We start from the raw sequence: 20,237 nt of genomic DNA, 5'->3' as shown, positions 1-20,237 counted from the left end.
CTTTACATTAAGTGTTTTCCCAGACCCTTGCTCAAACTCAGTTACTACATCTGAGGTAAACAGCTGACCTTATGATAAAGGAAATTAAGCAAAGCTGGCAAAGCTAGAAGGGTGTTAACATTTTCAGTATTTGGCCAATTTGTCTGCAAACCATTTGCACTTTTCACTAAGTTAACCATTGTTGCCAAGCATTCTTGAATGCACATTTAAAGAAATTGCATACCACCAAATGTGATTAAAAAGCTAGCCAAAAAATCCAGGGGCAATGATGCATTCCAATTACACAGTTAACAGCAAAACTGCGTAAGAAATTTCATGGTTGTTTTCCATGCAAAAGGAAACAGTTTCAGTCAAAGAGAACACTTAAATGCTTTCCACAAAATGAGAAGGCTTAAGAATTCTGATTCTAGATTGGAGTCCAGGGCACTAGTGAAATGAATAGTTACCATGTGGTGAGCTAGAGACCTGCTTTCCACCTGTCAGCATCTGCCAGCGCTGCAATAAAACCTTCCTTCCCTTTCTGCTTTAAAAGCTTACGAGGGCACAGCCATTCATTTCTTTTTCAGCTGCATAATTTCTGTAATCGAGTATTCCAGAGAAGATGGAATGGAAAGGAAAGGAAGGATATGAAAAGGAAAAGACAAGGAAAAGTAAGGATGCAGACTGATTCCTGAGGAATTCCAACCACCGAGAAGTGATTTCTTTTTGGTCCTGTAAGCAACAGGCCACATGCACACTTGGAGTGCGAGCGAGTCGGAACGACAGTATTTTTTAAGATGGACCTCACATTTCCGCACGCAACCTTAAGTCACCCCAAAACGCCCATCCTGCTCCACACTTTCCAGCAACAGTGGGGTGATGCCTTCGTCCCCGATAGCTGCCGATCAAGGAGTTCAACATTAGGAAGCTCTGTCACAGCTCAAACGCAGCCAGCCGGGAGGACGCCCACGGTCTCCTTTCAGCGTCTGCATAGAGACGGTCGTATTTCGGTAGTGGACAGGTACAGACAGAGCCTTTGGCACACTCTGATGGATCACATCCTGATTTCCTAGAGTAGAAAGTCACCAGTATTTTGTCATGAGAATCACAGGGATGCCTTATTGCCCGCTCAAGCAGTACACAAGGTGTGAGGGAGGGAACAAGATGGATGCCTCCCTAACAAAATCAACCATCGTCAGGCAGAACGCTCTTACAGAGAGGGGAGCACAGCAAGTTTGTCACCAGGTACTCAGAGCAGGGTCACGGATGTCATGAGAAGTTTTGGATGCCCCATCCCTGGAGGTGTTCAAGGCCAGGTTGGATGAGGCTTTGGGCAACCTGGTGTAGTGGAGGATCTCCCTGCCCATGGCAGGGGGGTTGGAACTGGATGATCTTTGAGGTCCCTTCCAACCCAAACCATTCTATGATTCTATGTCATGAGAAATAAACAGATCCCACAGCGATCTCAGACCCTAAACACATGAGAAAAGTTTAACCCAACCTTTTCAGAGCTTTACAACAGCCAAGTTTGAATGTACCAACATTTCAGCAGCGTAAGCGGAAGACAGAGAAACTAAATACAGCTTACGTTTACAGCAGGCTACCTTTCAGCTTTAGCATTTGGTCCAGAAGGACTAGAAGTCTGCGTACACCTGCACGAACGAGGTTCTCCCAGAAAATTTACAGCCATTGATTAGAAGCATCTGCATTGTGCACAATCAGACATCCTGCCACAAGTCATCTGCATCTGTGCTGCAAGAAATCCAGAAAGACTAGAGTGCCACGAAGGCCTGGATTTCTGCGTTAACAGATAGTGAAGGAGGAGAAATGCTTTAAAAACGTCCAGCACAGCAGATGGGCTGGAAACCCAGACTCCAGAATCTGGACGTCCTACCTAGCAACGTCAAGCACTCCCAGTGCAAAATATGGTAGAGGACTTACTTCTTCTCTTGAATCATCTACGGTAGGAGGCAGCAGCTCCAAGAAAGAGGACATTTAACACTACACACATTCCTGGGTAGGAAATCAGTAAAGAGCACAAGTTTGGCACCGCTGTGTCTGAAGTCAGTGCTAGAGGGCTACAGTCTAACTGGTGCAGCCCGATCAGACAAACCCCAGTACTCTTCCTTGCTCTTGGCCTCATGAGCCGGAGCTGCAGGAAGAGAGAATTTCATCAACTGAACTGGGTCAATGGCTATTCACAAGCCTCAGCAATCACCACAAAAGGCCAGGAGATGCAGCAGTGAAAAGTTACATCTCAGCCTTGTCGCTGTGCCATGCTATGTTGGGAAGTGACCTTCTAATGTTTCGTCAGGGCTCAAAGCCCCAAGGTACAGCTAGCGCTAGCCTTAAGATCTGACAGAAAGAACAATATCCAGTGTGAGTCCTATAGCTCCCTCACGAAAATCCTGGATGTCCAAGACATACTCACCATAAACACAAGTACAGTGAATAACAGAGCAACAACCCAGTATTTGCCCACTGACCCCAAGTACTCGTTCATTCATCTTAAGTCGAGCAGAGCCATGCCTGGAGGCGTTTAGGAATGCAATACAAAAACTGGAGAAGAGACCAGCACCCTATCTTCCCAGTACAATCAAAAGAGCTGAAGGACCACTGCACCCTAATGTTCATCTACTGCACACAAGCTTCTCTCTACAGTTACTGCAAAAAGCAGAAAAAGAAGTTATCAAGTCTCAAACAACAAAACAAATGCAGAGTCACACTTTTACCAACTGCTATAATCCATGTGTACACAAAGCAGAAAATCCATAAGGAATGTAAACTGACAGTATGGTTTGCTGCTGCTTTCAACTTCCTATAGCATTCATCAATAAAAAAATAAAGGGTAAGTAGTCTAGTGGTTTCAAAGAGTTTCTGTAAATTTTACAAACACAATCTAATACATGGAAAATAAGATTGGTCAGTACCATGCTGTATTTGAAACAAAACCCCAAAACATATATGCTTTGGTCATAACAAAATGCTTTGCTCAAACAAAACAAAACTTTAGCTTTCATATCAATTCTTGAATCAAAGTAATCAGTCTCCAGAAAGTTAAGGCTAGTTCAGTAAGTCATTAAAAACTGCTTTCCAGGCAGAAGACATTTTCTGCCCTACATGTTTCACTAATGGAGAATTAACTGAGGAAAAAAATATACATACCAGTCATTGTTTTACGAAAAATAAGCATTATCAAACAAACATTGACTTCAACTCTGCAAACACAGTCAATAAAGGCAACTCCAAAGACAAAAATCTTTAACAGAATGTCATGGGGGCATCACAGCTGTGATTTCACTGAAAAGAACTAAACGGACCTAAAAAGTTGAATTCCAACAAAAGGAGAGGTTAGCTCCCTCCTGTGCAGGCCACTCAACCCCGCTATATCTTACATGCCAATATCACGACTGATCTGACCTCACAGAGACCGAGGGCAGGGAGTTAAACAGGTTTTTCTGCAGCTCTAGTTTCCTGCTAGTCTGCCATGGGGTCAGAAAAATGCAAGTGGTGGCACAAGGAAAGCGGAACTCTGCCTCAAGACCGTTTTTTTCCAGAGGCAGCCAAACACCAGATCTGCTTAGAGGGGAGTTTTACAATACAGAAATCTTAAGGCAAACATGACAGGGCAGAAAGAAAAGCAAACGGAAGAAAAAAAGCATCTCAAACTGTACGACAATATCTAGGCTGAATACTCAGCTCCCAAAACATCCAACGCAATCCATATTTTATGTAACTATTTCATGATGCCTTTACATACACATTCTGTAAGCACAGATTTAGACAGACAGCTGTCATGTGAAACTTCATCTGAAACAAATCAGGAAAACTAAAGACATGGAAATCAGAGAAGCCATTCTGAAAGTAAAATCAGAAGTTTTTAATTTTTCAGATCTCATGTCTATTCTCGAGCATATAAAACAAAGTGCTATAGTCAGTTAAGGTAACACACACAGAATTCTCACGTGTTTCATCAGCTTTCACGCAGTTTTTACAGCCAGCGAAGTGGATTCAGACCTGTTCCGTTACGGATTAGATAATGATCTAAGTCAGTATTGCTAGATTCCGGACAGATTGGGCATGTGCAGCAGAAAATTCCACAAGGCAGGCTGAGAACAAACATGCATCCACAGCTAGTTAACAGCACAATCACTTTTATTTACAGAAACAATCATGCTCTCCCACTAAATCCAAGATTCCGTGAATTCTGAACAAGCATAACCAGAATTTGTAAATGAATATTTTTAACCATGCAAGGATTAAAACATCTTCACAGGGCAGATAAAAACCTCCTGCAACTGAACGGATACAGTTTATGCAACCAGTTGCTCTATCAGCATTTGGTTGTTTTCAAGGAAACAGTGTTTCACAAATCTGAACCATTCATTCCTCTCATTTTTTAAAGCTACTACTAACTAACAATCCTATTTGAAGAACTTACAAGTTAAATTCCTGAAGAGTGATAAGGCCTACAACTGTTTCAGAAGCATGCCACACCTTTATTTTACTGATCAAAATCAGATCAAAAGGTTTGTTTGCTTATTCAGAGCTCTGCTAGAGTCAAAAACGCTCAGACTGTAGGAAGAATTAGTAAGCTGGGGACCAAATTCAAACTAATTTTAGACATGTCTGTTGATGCTCAAATTTAGGAACTGTACTTTTTGGAATTCTTAACTATATAGAAAATAGTCATCAATTTAGCCTTAAGTATTCATCTTCCTCATACTCAATATCAAGTCTCAGCATTACTCTAGTTACATGCACTTGTCAATAGTTTGATTACACACACAACAGGTGATATTTCTACTTAACTGAATGCAATTTAATGTATTTGCTCGAGCAGTCTGGCACAAAGTAAAGATTTCTTATGTACTAGATGATACCTGCAACTTTGTCCCGAATAAGTTTCGCAGATTCGACTTCGCCGATACTGCTGAACAGACTCCGCAACTCATCCTGCGTCATGTTCTGAGGGAGGTAGTTCACAATTAAATTTGTTCTACCGATATCATCCCTGCAATCTTCAGCCATGTGATCTTCATAACCATTAGACATTTTACGATATATCTGCAAAGAGAAAAATCCCACAGAAGTTCTGGGTCATTTCAATAAGCCAAACTTTCTCCACCTGAAATAAGTTTGAATGTTTATTCTAAAAAAAAAATGAGAACAAGCAACTGCTTCAACCACGCATTTTTTCCACTCACAAAACAAAATGTTATTTGTTCAAAATTCCAGAACTCATTCCTTCAAACTAACAAGCACGGCATTCTACAAAACTATGTACCATTAAAGAGCTCTTAAGGGGTTTTTTTCTTTACATTAATAAAAAGCATCAAGACAGACTTTATACACATTCCTGTAAACACCAAAGTATTCACAAAAGCCCAGTTAAAAATCAGGTTCCCCACCATGTCCAAGCCCTTGACTGGCCAGAATCAAAACGGCCACCTCAACCTTAATTCCAGCCTTCTGCCCAGAACTCTTAGAAGACAGGAAAAGGTGCAGCAGCCAGATCTACTAGACCCAGTTCAGTATTTTGACTGCAGACTATTTATTTTCTAAACGTTTCTACTTTACTCACTGCTTATCCTGCATCTGAAGGCCCTGGTTTTGTTCCGTGGTTGCCTTCGAGTGACTCCTTAACTGCACGTATGAGACAGATGAATCTGTACTAATTTTGGTGCATACCGAGTATTTGACTGAGTTGCTGGTTTTGCACCTTTTTAAAGAAAGTCTTGAGAAAATATCCAGAAACTCCATCACATGAAGATACACTCTGCCTTAGTCAGCCACCAGCAGGGAGAGAATCCTGATGTTTCTGATGCAGAGGACATCTACAACTCAGAGCAGACCCCAGCTCTTCCTTCACAGCCTGCCAGAAAAGTAGATTTTAAAGCACTTTTACAACTACTTTGAAATTGTCAAAGTCAGGGTACCTGAACCCTGCTCCTGCAACAGGAGAGAACTGAGGACAAGCAGATTCAGGAAGCCTAGACTGGCCTGTTCTTTCTGGAAACCACCACCAGGAAGCTAATTTCTTGTATGATTCCAGACTCTGGTTCTCAAGTTTGCTGCTGCGGATTTGTTCATGCTCTCAGTCCAAGAGCACTAAACATGTCAAGCTCCAAAACAACTTAATTTTATTTAACAGCTCTTAAAAACAGCTGTGAAGCACACAGAATTAACCAAAAAGCTGCTAAAACCCTACAGTTAATTCACAGTCTCCTGATGCCGAGTTCAGTACTCCTCCTCTTAAGTTCACTTTACCTACTTGTTCATTTTTCCAGAGAATCCAACACTTTGGCCCACCAGCAACACGCAGACATGTCAATTTACACCATCAAGCTGCAATAATGTTGAAGTATGAATGTTTCCAATTCAGACTCCACCAGTAAGGGGCATACAACCAAACACTTATTTTTGGATGGAATTAAGGCAGACTTGCAACTCTAACTCCCTCTGAAAGCTTAGTGTAAACCTTCCAAGTTCAGCATGAAACCTGCTTCTCACTGAATTTCTCAGTGCCACCACAGAAGAACTAATTACCACAGGCTCAAAGATGAACTTTGTGCTTACTAGATTTTTTTGGCCAAAAGACTAACGTAAGACGCTGTACACAAGCAACTACTATCAAAATTCTCTAATTACAGTTTGCTTGAGAACTGATGATATTATCTGCAGCAGGTATCACTAGCACTGCACTAATCTTGCCCGAGGGGATAATCAATTCAAGCTGAATTAGAACAGTTTAAAAGGTTATTGCTTCTCTGCCACAAGTAAAACACCAGCTCAGGTGTTCAGAGGATGCAAAAAGCTTCTAGATCACCTCTACTGCCTTACAGCACCATGTAGTTCATGCTGGCTACATTTGCCAATTTATTTTTTCATTAAGATGGGTCAGAAGCGTTCGTATCGCCACATATGCTTCTCAAAGAAGGTGATTTTGAGTTACGACCATTAAAACCACAAAACAACCATGCAGCATGAGCTGACAGATTTTTTGTGAAACTACAAACACGACTGCCCTCTATGCTAAGGGCCTGCGCAGCAATTCTATTTTATGGAGCAGGATCTACTAAAGGATGAGCCTCTCCAGGGACTGCACTGCTGCTGACAACCAGACGTTGAATAATGGAAAAAGTCAGGAACAGCAACTAGAAATCCCAAGTCTAGAAAGGGAACGTTGCCTGCAGGGAGGGACTTCACCAGTAGCTATTGTTAAGTCACATTTGGCATTTATTTCATACTTTCTTCTTGCAAAGGTCAGATTTTTTTTGAAATGGCAATAACAGAGAACACCATTTTAAAACAAACCACGACTAGCCGTATGTTAATTTGAGATTTAGCAGAGGATAGATTTAAACAATTCTTTTTTTAATATCTGTTGAAGCCCTAACAGCTGGCAGCTTACAAAAGGACAGGTCTTGCTCCCCCTCACCCACTGAGTAGCCTTCAACCCCCATTTCTGTGTTTTCGACAGCAGCAAGCCCCAGCATCCTTCTGCCCACAGGGTAACCAATGTGTAGCACGAAAGAAACAGAAAACTACACCAGGAGGGAAGCGCTTTTTGTAGTGTCAGCAGTTTTAATCTGCTTTCCCTACAGCAAGACAAGCACCAGAGCTAATGCCAGAGGATAGGAGAGCAAGAGGAGCAACCGCAAAGCCAGAAGCAGAAGACTCCCCCATCGGACGATTTTAGTTGTACTGTGAAATTATGTCACTAAATACACGTTCCCTTCCAGCTCTGGCTGAGCACAGCCTCAGAAAAGTTTCACCTTCTGCTAAACGACAAACACCTGAACCTTTTGTCCAACATATCTGAGCTATAAAACCAGATGATTTATGTTTTCAAAATTGTCTTAATGGAAGGCAATTTCGCTTGCCTTTGTCCTGTATAAGACACAAGCCCCATAAGCACAACTCGACACACCAATATGTTGATGAGTATGGAAGCTGTACAGAAAAATTAGAGTAGTCAGTAAGCAAAGGAAGAAACATTGAGATTTTTCCAGCTTTACAAGACGAAAGTTCAAATTTCCTTCACTTGAACCAAATTTGACCAAGATGCAATACAAATCCTTCCTGTTGCCAAGAATCTCCTCCTGCCAAGTTGAAGAAGTTGCTATATATTTTAATGCTTTCCAAACCCCAAAACTTTAAAAAAATAAAATATATATTTTCCTTATCCTCCAAGGTATGTCTGCTGCCTAAAAAGCAGGCGGCACAGCTAAATACCACGTAAAGAAAACTCCCCAGCACACCATGATGGCAAGTTCCCCATCTTACATCTGGCATTACACAAAATTGACAGGAGTTTGGCAAGTGGCTATCAACTTTAAATCATTTTACCACAGCCTCTAATCTCACTGTCTGCAATACTTACCATCTCTACCTCCCCGTGATAAACAAGGAGTGCCTAGGGCATTGTGGATTCAGAAGCAATTAGGACTGTGAAGGAAGCCTTCCATCTGCTTTTCTTCAGACATTAGGAAAAAAAATAAAATGTTATAGGAAGCCCTTGCAAAAAGGCCTGGCAAACATTTTCATGGGATGCCAGGAACAAAGCATGCAGAAGCGATAAAGTAGAGGAAAAGGATCAGAGTGCAGAGAAAAGATGCTCCTTTCTTCCTAATCTTTCACCAAGCACTTAGCACAATCTACTGCACCCTGGAAGTTAGTGGGAAGCCACTTCCTCCCCTGGTGGTGAACCGTTCTCATGCCAGTGAGAATAAAAACAGCCCCTGAAGAATTGTTAACCTTTGTATACTGAAAAGAACTCCAGAAAGAAAAGGTGGTATAAAATGGTCAGTATGGATGACATGAGAAATGCTTCACGAGAAAAAAAGTTTTTTATTCTCTCATTGAAATGTGTTGAGGGAAAGTCCTGATCTTTCTTTAGCAAAGAGGGAACAATCAAATTATATCAGTAAATGTTCCAGATGCGAGAACCAAGCCTAGAAGCTAATTGGGATCTGTAACTTAATTAATTGACCTTTGTCAATCCACACTGACAGAAATCAGAAGTCTGAACGCGCTTATATTCCCAGCAGACAGGTCAAGGATGGAAAGAAGGCCCAACAGCTCCATTTGGGAAGGCTACCTGTCATGAGACTGGCAAGGTACTTTGCAGCATTTCCAAAAAAGGCCTTCAATTCTATGGCCCAAAAAAAGGAAATTTTAAGACTTAAGTTCCATTGCTGTTTCTAAAATGAGAATTTTTTAAAATAACCAAACCCTGCAATAGCTTATTTTAAAAGGCAGCCTTGTTTTTCTTCCTTGGGTAAGATGCCCTCAAACTTGTGATGCCAAGGATGCACAGAGCAACCAACGGGAACCGTATGTGCTGCGCCCAAATCTTTCCTTAATTCTGAAGATGTTCAAATTCTCACAGCCCAACACTTTACTACCTGCTTCAAAGACTGCCCATTCACCCACAGCCAGGCCTGCCTTCTCAGGACTGCACTGGAAAGCTCTCCAAGGTATTTTTTTCAGCAATGTTGCACTGACCATGCCAACCACCTTCTCACAAAGGTGCACAAGATCCCTGAAGGTTTAAAAGAAAAATGAGACAAACGGTTTTGGTAACAGACCAATAAAAGCTTCTTCCAAATGACTCAGTATCTCCCATCCAGAATTCTAGGAATCAGTGCTATTCAGTCTTTCACTGTGAGATGCTTGCTAAGAAGGAAGACCTGTACGAATCTGAGCAGATAATCTGAAACAGGAACACTGGCAAGAAAGATAAACGTCTGTCTTCAAGATCAGGCAAGAGGCTTAGTACACCTTCACCTCGTTCATCCGTCTGCAAAGGCACCAGAGCATTACTGGGATCACAAACTTGAAAATAGACAGTTAATGATGATGTGAGCATTTTAGTTACTGCAGAATTTGAGATGGGGAAATTCTTCCAGGAGCAATGAGCTTTGTGCTCCTTCATGCCACCAATTAGCACCTTCATTAAAATCCAGGCAGCAGGTCTTCCCACTCTAGCAACTGACCTATTCTCATTCATGCAATACAGTTTTCCAGACAGTGTAGCACTGCAGATGGCAGAGGACTTTAATCTTGACCAGACACTAAAAGCCAATTTGGGGAAAAAGGAGGAAAAAAAACAACAAAAAAAACACCAAACAAACAACACAAAATCCCCAGATTCTCTCTTCAACTCAAGAATAACATTTATGCAGCATATGAGGGGAAAAAGTATGAAATTTAACATAAAAGGGTATCCCAGCACGTACATGCACAGTATAGGTCACATACTCAAAACCTCAACTCGGATCTGATCTATATGCTTAAATCTTCCCACAGATTATTTCCATGTCTACTTGCAAAGGCAGGTGATAATGCTTCAGTTTTCCTTATAAATAAAAATAATTTAGATACAAAGTAGTGTGCCTGTGTTCAAGAGATGCCTGATGTTGTTCCCAAAAAGTAAATCCATGATCAGAATAATAGAATCATGCAATCACGGAATCACAGAATGGTTTGGGTTGGAAGGGACCTCAAAGACCATCCAATTCCAACCCCCCTGCCATGGGCAGGGACACCTTCCACTACACCACATTGCTCAAAGCCCCATCCAACCTGGCCTTGAACACTGCCAGGGATGGGGCAGCCACAGCTTCTCTGGGCAACCTGTGCCAGTGCCTCACCACCCTCAGAGGGAAGAATTTCTTCCTTAGATTTAATCTAAATCTCCCCTCTTTCAGTTTAAAGCCATTGCTCCGTGTCCTGTCACTACACACCCTTGTCCAAAGCCCCTCTCCAGCTTTCCTGTAGCCCCTTTAGGTGCTGGAAGGTCTCCCCAGAGCCTTCTCTTCTCCAGGCTGAACAGCCCCAACTCTCTCAGCTCACCTTCTCTCATTTGTTATGCTTGCCTAGGCTGATGGGCAGCTACTGTATTTCATGAGCACGAATCTTGTTCTTTTGTTAGAAACAGCTCTCTTCCTGAACTTTGACGCACGCTGCTTGGGTACATGTGAAAAATGAAAGGCAGAAAGCAAAGTGTCGCAGATTCCTCCCCTCAAACTGTACCGTCACCCTGTTTCTCTTTTCCTTGTCCCACAGCGATCCATAGGGTCGGTATTCTCTCCCACACAGCTGTCTCGTCTGAATTCCTCTCCCCGGCAGCCGAAACGTTTTAAATAAGCAAACAGGAGAAATTCAAATTCAATATTCAATATGATTCCCTTGGCACTCGAACCTTCCCGCGCTACCACCAAGAACGAAACCGATGCAGTCTACTGAAACATGAAGGTCACTTAAAAAAAAAGTTTGTCTTTAGACAGGAAGACTCTTCTACACTGAAATGTAAGTGTTAAACCACATAAGTTGTTTAACTTGTACCTGTATGGTCCTTCCACACTAATGGGTAAGTCCTTTTTGTAAATCTGGCAGCCCAATAGGTCCTTTCTGCTTGCCAGTCCTTCAGATTTTTTGAAGTTAATAGATCTCATTTTTATTGATTCCTCTCCCCCTTCACAAATCTGGAATGAAGAACAGCCCTTTTTCTCCTTAACTTGACAAAAATTAAGATTCCAACATTTTGCCAGTTTTGACAGTAAAAATATCTCTACATAAGAAGTGGCTACTACTAAAATCCACTACTGCATTTCAACAAACTTCATTTGCAGATGCTTAAGCAATGATTTCTAGTACAACATATTTTAAGGGTTTTTTTTAATTTATTTATAAAACTGGGCATAAAGTTAGCTTTAAACGTATTACTGTCTAACAAATCTCAACTCTCATAATTTTAAATATTTCAAGAAAGTAGGTTTACATATTCTTTAACAATCAGATTTCTCTAAAAAGCTTTTAAATGCTTCTCTCAGATGTTTTTATTTGTGTCCATATAATGACATCATCAAGGTAGATGTTTGTGTCAATGCTTGTATTGCCAGAGACAGACGTATTTGAGGCCAAAAAATAAGCTGCATTCTTCAGAGGAACGACCTCATTTTCCCATCAGTCTGATGAACTACAGCCAGTGCACAGAACCAGAATCAATCACAGTGAGGATGCTGTCAGAAATCAGATACAGCCTGGCCATCACTACCACCCACAACGGGGAGGATCGGGGCCTCCCCACACCATCTCTGCTTGATACGGATGAACACGGGCAAGCGGAAACGATGCAGTTCAGACACTAACCATCTGCAGCTAGATCTGAGATTTCCCCATCTTTCAAGGTTATTTGTTAGCCTCGACGGAGAGAGGAGGCTGCAGAGCTCTGCTTGGAGCTTCACGTTGTTTTGTTCCTGGGTCAAAGATGCTGACGGTCAACACAACAGAGTTCTTCAGCAGAGAAGAGACAGCTGCACAAATTTTTGCAGCGGAGACTATCTTAACCTTCTGCTCTGCTGTTTTAAAAAGAACAGGTTTACAATAAACAGATATATATATTAAAAAAAAAAAAGAAGTTATCGTCTATGATTCCATGATCTTTCTATTCTAGACAGTGTCAGACTGGCCAACGTGTGCCTCTGGCAATTCTTTTACCTACAAAAAAACATCTGGAGACAAAGAACTATGCTATGAGGGAACAATTCCTTCCCTATGCACAGGACACTTGTCATAGGTGACAAGAAGTGGATGTAAGAACTACGGATTCCAGACATATTCTGACAACAGCTGCCTGACACAGTGATCCATCCTTGGATTAGCAGCTGGTACTTTCACTTTGATGAGACAGAAAGGCTCGTGAAGTAACAGGAGGGGAAGACAGCATTCAACTGGTTCACCAGCACAAAACAAGTTGCTGGTAATTCATCTCTGGAGGCTTGATGAGACACCACAACTTGCTACTGCACTCCTACAAGGAGGCCATGCAAGCAGTGGGTGGGAGGAAAAGTATTCTTACTATGCCACTGCTACCAATATTAAAAAAAAAAACAAAACAGCAAAACCACACACGTGAAGAATGTCTCTGCCTTCCCAGTAGAGCTTATTTCTACCCTACTTTCCCCCTCAAAAAAAAAAAATCAAAACCAAAGCAGCTCAAAATCTATTTTTGCATACATCACCTACATATAACAAGGCCGTACAATCACACGGAGCATTTAGGCCAGCGGTCCGAAGCCTGCAGATCACAGAACCACACACCAAAAAGGAGAAGTGCCCTGATCGATTCCCGATAGAAGGCAAAATTTAACACCTCTCCTTTGCTGAACTGTCATTCTTCCCAAATGCTTAAACTGGTGGGACTCTCCTGAAGCTGCTTTCCATGTTTTTTCTGAAGTACTTGGAAGTGTAAGAAGAGCAGCATCTTCAAACATCTTTTTGAAGGCTGCAAACAGAGCAAGCTTGAGTCTTCCGTAACTGGAAGTCTACCACCCTCATGGGTAGCTTATCCACAAGACGCAGCCAGTGCAACATCTAACAACATTTTACTGTAACCAATTCACAGAGGGGTTCTAACAAATAAGCTGGGAAAGAGACCGAGACCAAAGCTGGTGCAACAGCTTAAAGAACTCAATTCTGAAAGCAAAATGACACGTCTCTGACAGGTCAGGACAAGGAATAAAAAAGTGACAACATGCAAGAATCAGCACACAAAAAATGGAGTGCTTTAATTAGGAGCACAGAGCACATTTCATGGTAAGCTCACGTCAGCACTGGCCACCGGCCACATCCAACAGACACGGTTAAGACATGCTACACACAATATTCACACTTCCATTCAGGCTGTGCTTGCTACTACTGGACGTTGAGGTGCTGGAGCGGGTTCAGAGAAGAGCAACAAAACTAGTGAAGGGTTTGAAGAACTTGTGCTATGAGGAGCGGCTGAGGGAGCTGGGACTGGTCAGTCTGGAGAAGAGGAGGCTCAGGGGGGACCTTCTCGCTCTCTACAATTACCTGAAAGGAAGCTGTAGGGAGATGGGGGTTGGTCTCTTCTGCCACGTAATGAGTGACAGGATGAGAGGGAATGGCCTCATGTTGCACCAGGGGAAATTTAGGTTGGATATCAGGAAAAATTTCTTTACAGAGAGGGTTGTGAAGTATTGGAGCAGGCTGCCCAGGAAGCAGCAATGGTGGAGTCCCCATCCCTGAAGGTGTTTAAAAACCGTGTGGATTTGGTGTTGAGGAACACGGTTTAGGGACCCTGACAGCACAGGGTGAACAGTTGGACTCGATGATCTTGAAGGTCTCTTCCAACCAGATGGTTCTACGATTCTATGTTGTTCCCACAAACCTGGCAGTGCATAAGACCACTCACAAAGGAAAGCAGCAATTTTCTGGTGTGCAGAACCACTCACATCAGGGCTACGTAACTAAGGCTACAAACTCCCTGTACAATATATTTAACAACAAGACCAGCTTAAGATGCCCCATTCATATTCCAAGGGGAGAGGCTTGTAGCTCTGTAACTCAGGACTGCTGAAGGCTTCCAATCATGCAACCACAGAGTCATTTGCATAATTACACAAATACAGTTACACTGCTTCAGAACAAAATCTAGGACAGCCAGAGCAAAGTATCATGCTGCATAGACTCACGAGCTCAGGAACCCAGACTTTATTATCTCTCATACAACACAGACATAACCCACAAGTCAACAGACACCTAGGAAATCCTGTCAGCCATATGGGCTTGATAAAGTCTATGCCACATATGCATCGCCCCAGTTTTAAAGAGAGAGGCACAAACAGAGAACTCTGTTCATGCAGATCTAGAAAGAAAAGTGGTTAAGACATGAGTACTGGGGAACAGCAGGCTGGTGGAGAGGTAAGAGCTGAGGGATATGAGCTGTCAACATCCACATTCAGGGCATAAAAGCAACACCACAGAAAGCGATCAAACATCAACAACAAGAAGCATTAACAAAGGCAATGAATCTCCACCCTTCCAATTTCTTTCCTCCTTTATTTTCATAGAATCATAGAACGGTTTGGGTTGCAAGGGATCTCAAAGACCATCTAGTTCCAACCCCCCTGCCATGGGCAGGGACACCTTCCACTACACCAGGTTGCTCAGAGCCTCATCCAGCCTGGCCTTGAACACTGCCAGGGATGGGGCAGCCACAGCTTCTCTGGGCAACCTGTTCCAGTGCCTCGCCACCCTCAGAGGGAAAAATTTCTTCCTTAGATTTAATCTAAATCTCCCCTCTTTCAGTTTAAAGCCATTGTCCCTTGCCCTATCATTACATGCCCTTGTAAAAAGTCCCTCTCCAATTTTCCACAGTTCCCTCATTGAGTGCATCACAGGATCCCAGTGCAAGTCCTTCACGCAACAAAACACACTTCCCTTCCCAGCAAGCCTCAGCTCCCACCCAACAGATAACGCTACTCCCCTACCCAGCACACGGGAGCCAGCACGCACTTCCACCCAACTCTTCCCCCAGGGGAAGGGGCTCCGCGGCCCCTCAGGTGGCCCCTTCTCGCTCCATTCCCACGCCCTCCCACTGAGGAGCCCCCAACACGTTCCTGCCTCCAACCGCTCAAACGGGGTAAGCGCTGGATTCTGAAAAGCCTCCCCCGAGCGCTAACAATGGTGGGCTGCTACTTTAGCCAGGATTCCTTCCCGCCAAAAGGGAAGGAATCCCCCGTTGCAGCCAGCCCAGATTAGCACTAACGTTACCGCGGGCTGTCCGCGGCAGGAAGCCCACCCGCGGGTACCGCCAGTCACGATGCGCCAGTCTCCAAGAAGGTGGGAGATTTAAAAGCTGCGTCCGCGCAGACACGGGCACAATAAACACGAAAGACAACGGCATTAACGAGAAAAATAAAGGCTCCGAGACGGGGCACGGACCCCGGCGGCGCAGCTGACACCCCGGGCGGGCTCCGTCCGCGGCAGCCCCAAGCAGCGCGCCCCGCGGCCTTCGCGCCCACGAGCGCGGAGGCCTCCAGCCCCTCCTCCGCGCCCCATCCGCCTCACGCAGCCCCGCACGCCGCGGCCCCGCCTGCGGCCCGCAGGCCGCAGCCCCGGCTCGCCGCCCGGCCGCCCCGGGCCCGCGCTCCCCCTCCGGCTGGCCCCTCCCCCCCGCAGGCCCCGGCTCTTCCCCCGGCAGGCCCAGGCCTCGGCCTCGCCGGCGCGGCCCTCGCGGCGCGCTCCTGCCCGCGCCGGCCTCGCCGGAGCCGCCGGAGGCTCCGCGGACGCCGCCCCGCAGCCCGCGGCGGCGCGGCCTCACCTGCGGCCGGCTCGGCAGGGCCTGGGCAGCGGGAGGCTAACGGCTCCGCAGCGCGCACAACAAGCCGCTCGCGACGCCGCCGGCCACGCCCCCCCCGGGCCCCGCCCGCCGAGCCCCGTTGGCTGCCGCGCGCACGTGCCCCGCGCGCCCGTTGGCCCGCCGGCCCGTCCGTCAAGCCCCCGGCCGGGGGCGGCCCCTCGCGGCGCGCCGGCGGGAGGGGCGCGTGGCGGCCTAGCGCGCGGCCGCGGGGCTTCCGCCGGAGCCCGCCGGGCCGAGGGCATCGCCTGCGCCCCTCACCGCGGCAGCGGGGCCGGGGTCTCCGGCAGCCTCTGCGGGTGAGCAGGGGGCCTGCGCCGGCCCGAGGGGAGCTCCCGGGGGTGCGGCCGGTGGCGGAGGCGGAACGGCGGTAGGCAGCGCGGCCACAGCGATGCCCACCGGCACGGCGCAGGGCTTCAGAAGCGGCCCCGAGCGGGGCCGGTGCTCTCCCAGCCTCTGCGGCCTGCTGAAGTCACCGGGGGGAGCCGGGAGGAGAGCGTGGGTCTCGCCGCCGTCGCTCCCTGGGCGCGAGTCCTGCCGTCCTGCTGTTGTAGGAGAAACGCGAGTTTTTCCCTGGAGCAAAAGTGAAGACTTGAGCAGAAGGTGCAGCAGGACAGCCCCGGGCTCTGGCGGGTTTGTGGTCGGCGCCTCCCCGTTAGCTCAAGTCGCTCTCCATGGGTGTCCGGTGGCAGCTGTAGCTCAGGAAAACGGGGGAGCCTCCCTGAGCGATAATACACAGGGGTTAAAGTGGTGAAATTGTTCCTGTGTAAATGAGATGCAAGTGATGATCTACAAGAGAAGCTTATGGTGGTTCCTGTGCTCTGAGTCATAGAATGGTTTGGGTTGGAAGGGACCTCAAAGATCATCCAGTTCCAACATGGCAGGGACACCCTCCACTACACCAGGTTGCTCAAAGCCTCATCCAACCTGGCCTTGAACACTGCCAGGGATGAGGCATCTACAACTTCTCTGGACAACCTGTGCCAGTGCCTCACCACCCTCAGAGTGAAGAATTTTTTTCTTAGATCCTTCTGCAATGATCTGCAGGGACCTGCTGGTCAAGAGTTTTTTCCCTCTGTCCATTGCCAGCAATTTTTTGGTGGCCAAGGGCACCCCTTTATAGCTGAGCCTGTTTCCAGGGCACAGGAGGAGTCTGTGACTGTAAAATTCCACTATGCTGCAGGAATCCTGCAATAATACCCATGGTACAAAGCAGTATGTTTAGTGTGTGACATAGTCGTAAGCTTGCAAGTCTATACATCCTATATACCTCTCAAGGTACTCAACTTTGGCCAAAAATTCAGAATATTGCTGCATTAAAATGTGTGACGTTATTTTTCATTGAGAGAACTCGTAATTTGAGTTTTACGTAGTTGAGTTACGTAACTCAAAATCAAATTAATGCACCCTTCCCTAGACTAGAAGAGCAGTGGGATCTCGCCTGGAGGACAGGAACTTGCAATACAGCAGCAAAACCATGTATGTGAGCATGTGTTCTTTGCCATTTCCTTGCACGTGTGTATGGAAATACTCCATACCTAGTAATAATTACGCTGGAACACATGGAAAATCACACAGTGAAAATGCAAATGCAAATGCAATGCATCTTGACGTGGCCTCAGGCAAGGCCTTGTGTAGTAAATTCCCAACATTGCTTCACTGATGGTGTCTGGTTTATCTGTCCAGAAATTCATTTCAGAAACCGCTTCAAGTGGTCCTGTTATGCTGGGCCGTTTGGTACGGGCTCCTAATCTTCTATATGTTGTGACGAGGAGTAGCCCAGCCTCTGCCATAGTCCGAAGGGCACACCATCAAAGAAAACATAATGATCAGCATCGTTAAATGAAGAGTCCATCAAGGAGGTTAACGATTAAGAGAGACGTTAAAACGTTGCCATTTTCTTTTTTCTTTATCATAGCTTTTATTGCCAGATGGGGAATCCTCACTTGTGAACTCCAAGCCTGACAGGTCTGGAAATATCCTTTGAGGCCTCATAAAACATTAAAGATGTTTGTACATCTGTTATTTGCTCATACTGCTATGTATGCCAGCCACAATATCACAATTTTGTCATTCACATCAATGGCAGCTTTCTGTTACTGTGAATTTTGTATTTTCCTTGTATCATTCAGGTTTTAATTGAGCAATCCCATTTTTGGGCCTAAGATGGGTGTCAGATCTCTGAAAATTGAGGCCGTGGAAGACACCACTTCACAGAGCTTTGGTGCCTTTGTCTTGTAACAGCACATTTGCAAGCTCATCATTTCATTTATCACCGAAACCACTATGTTATTTTGAACTGTGATGCCAATTAGAAGGTATGATCCTATTAAACTGTAATGCTCACTGTCTGTTACAGTGTTTCAGTTCAGTATGAAAACACATCGGTCTGAAGGCTTGGTGATAACGTAGCGTTTTAGAAACGTGAAGTTAGGTCTCCTGGTGAAGTTGTCTTACAATGATGCAGCACGAATGACATCAGGCTCTGCACAGGTATGTTGCGTCATGCTATTTCTTGAGGTGTGTTGAAACGTGAAAAAAAGCTCTCTGCAAGCACGGTAATACTGGAAGCCATTTGTCAAAATGGTTCGTACATGGCAGGAAAACGAGTTACTGAAGGGGCTGCCACCAGGACAAATGGCTATAACCAGCCGTGAACAAGCGTCAGCTGGAAACCTCAGGTGACACAAGAGGGAGGTCGTGGCGCAGCTTTCTAAGCGGCAGGACGGCTTTCGGAGCCCCTCCGAGCTCGGGAACGCTGTCCCTCCCGGGAGCGGCAGCTGCGGGAGGGCCGGAGGTGCCCGCTGGGTGCCAGGTGGCTCCGGGCTCCTCTGTGAGCTTCCGCACAGCGGTTCTGCGAACGAGCTTCCCTGTCCTCACGTTGTTCGCGCTGGGACGAGGCCCGCCACCTTCACAGCACCGCCTTGCCTCCCGCGGGGCCGCAGGACGGCTCTGCTCCAGCAACGCGCCCAAGGCCCCTCAGGCTCGCGTAAAATGGCGGCCGGGGCCGCGGGGCAGGTGACGGCGGGGCGGGGCTGCTGCCTGCTCCGCCCCGCCCCGGGGGTGGCCCCGCCCCTCCCCGCGCTGGCCCCGCCCCGCCGCCCCAGCGATCCCCGCGCCCTCGGGGTGGATAAAATGGCGGCGGTTCCCTCACGGCGGGATTTGGCGCTCGGTGTTGCTGTCCCGGCTCTGAGGCGTTCCCCCCCCGCCCCCCGGAGCCGGTGTGGCTGCTGTCCCTGCGGGCCGCCGCCCTGCGGGGGCCTCTCGGTGTGTTTGTACTCCAGGGTCGTTTCCTCCCCAGAGATCTGGTCTGGTGACACGCGCTCGTTCGGGGCGGTTTGTCCTCAGAAGCGCCTTATCCCGGTGGTTCGCAGGCGGATGGAATTGCATTCAGTATTCCAAATGGGAATTTCCACGGGAGTTACCGGCGTTGTGGTTAGCTGTAGCTGGTCTTTTCTGCTCCGCCTGTGCTGGTGTTTCGCTTGGGAGGCGGGTTGTGTCTTCTCCTCCGCTGCAGTAAGGTCACATTGGTTTAAAATTCCAGAGGATTGCAGGAAACCTTCTCTGGCCTTTCCCAGGTCAGCACAGAAAATTGGAATTCACTGTGTTGAGCTCTGGAGCGGAGCGTGCGTCTCCAGTCCACAGTGGGCATGTTGGCTGGGGAGCGTGCTGCTCCCAGTTCCTCTGCACCAAGCTTCTCCAGTTAAACCAGCCACACGTAACCATTTACGGGCAGATGTGGACAGGCTTGAATTCGATGTAAATTTGCAGTTATTGTCAGCCTTGTTGAAGCTGGTTTTTCTCTTAGCCTTTCTTTGATTTCTGTTTTCCTTTATGTATTATATTAACAGCCTTTGTAAGTGCATATTTGTTGCGCAGTAGCTGTTTTGTAGCTATTAGCCTAGTTTCTGATATCATTTCCCTTAAAATTTAGTAGCGGATAAAATACCTCCACAGTCAAAGAACAAAATGGAAGGAAGCAAACTGGAGGCTTTTCTGGTTGCCAGTACTCATCTTTATTCCAAGCTCGTCATTTAGGAAGCTCGGGATTGTGTGTGGTTTTATACGAGTTGTGAACGGTGTCTAT

General features: G+C 46.2%; 1 protein-coding gene across 2 annotated transcripts in view; it reads right to left on the bottom strand.

The window, feature by feature from the left end:
• Nucleotides 1-16,179, bottom strand: part of ELAVL1 (ELAV like RNA binding protein 1) — a 40,367-nt gene extending 24,188 nt beyond the window's left edge. For both annotated transcript variants that reach the window (XM_086627921.1, XM_086627922.1), the window contains exons 1-2: nt 16,115-16,179; nt 4,863-5,046 (exon numbers count right to left, since the gene is read on the bottom strand). In XM_086627921.1, coding sequence (XP_086484047.1) covers nt 4,863-5,034 — 172 coding nt within the window. In that variant the 5' untranslated portion in view covers nt 5,035-5,046; nt 16,115-16,179. The remainder of the gene's footprint in view (nt 1-4,862; nt 5,047-16,114) is intronic.
• Between the last annotated feature and the right edge of the window lie 4,058 nt (nt 16,180-20,237).

The sequence above is a fragment of the Tauraco erythrolophus genome, chromosome 28 (assembly GCF_009769465.1).
Source record: "Tauraco erythrolophus isolate bTauEry1 chromosome 28, bTauEry1.pri, whole genome shotgun sequence".
NCBI classification, from domain to species: domain Eukaryota; kingdom Metazoa; phylum Chordata; class Aves; order Musophagiformes; family Musophagidae; genus Tauraco; species Tauraco erythrolophus.
This window is presented reverse-complemented; position numbering and strand designations above follow the sequence as displayed.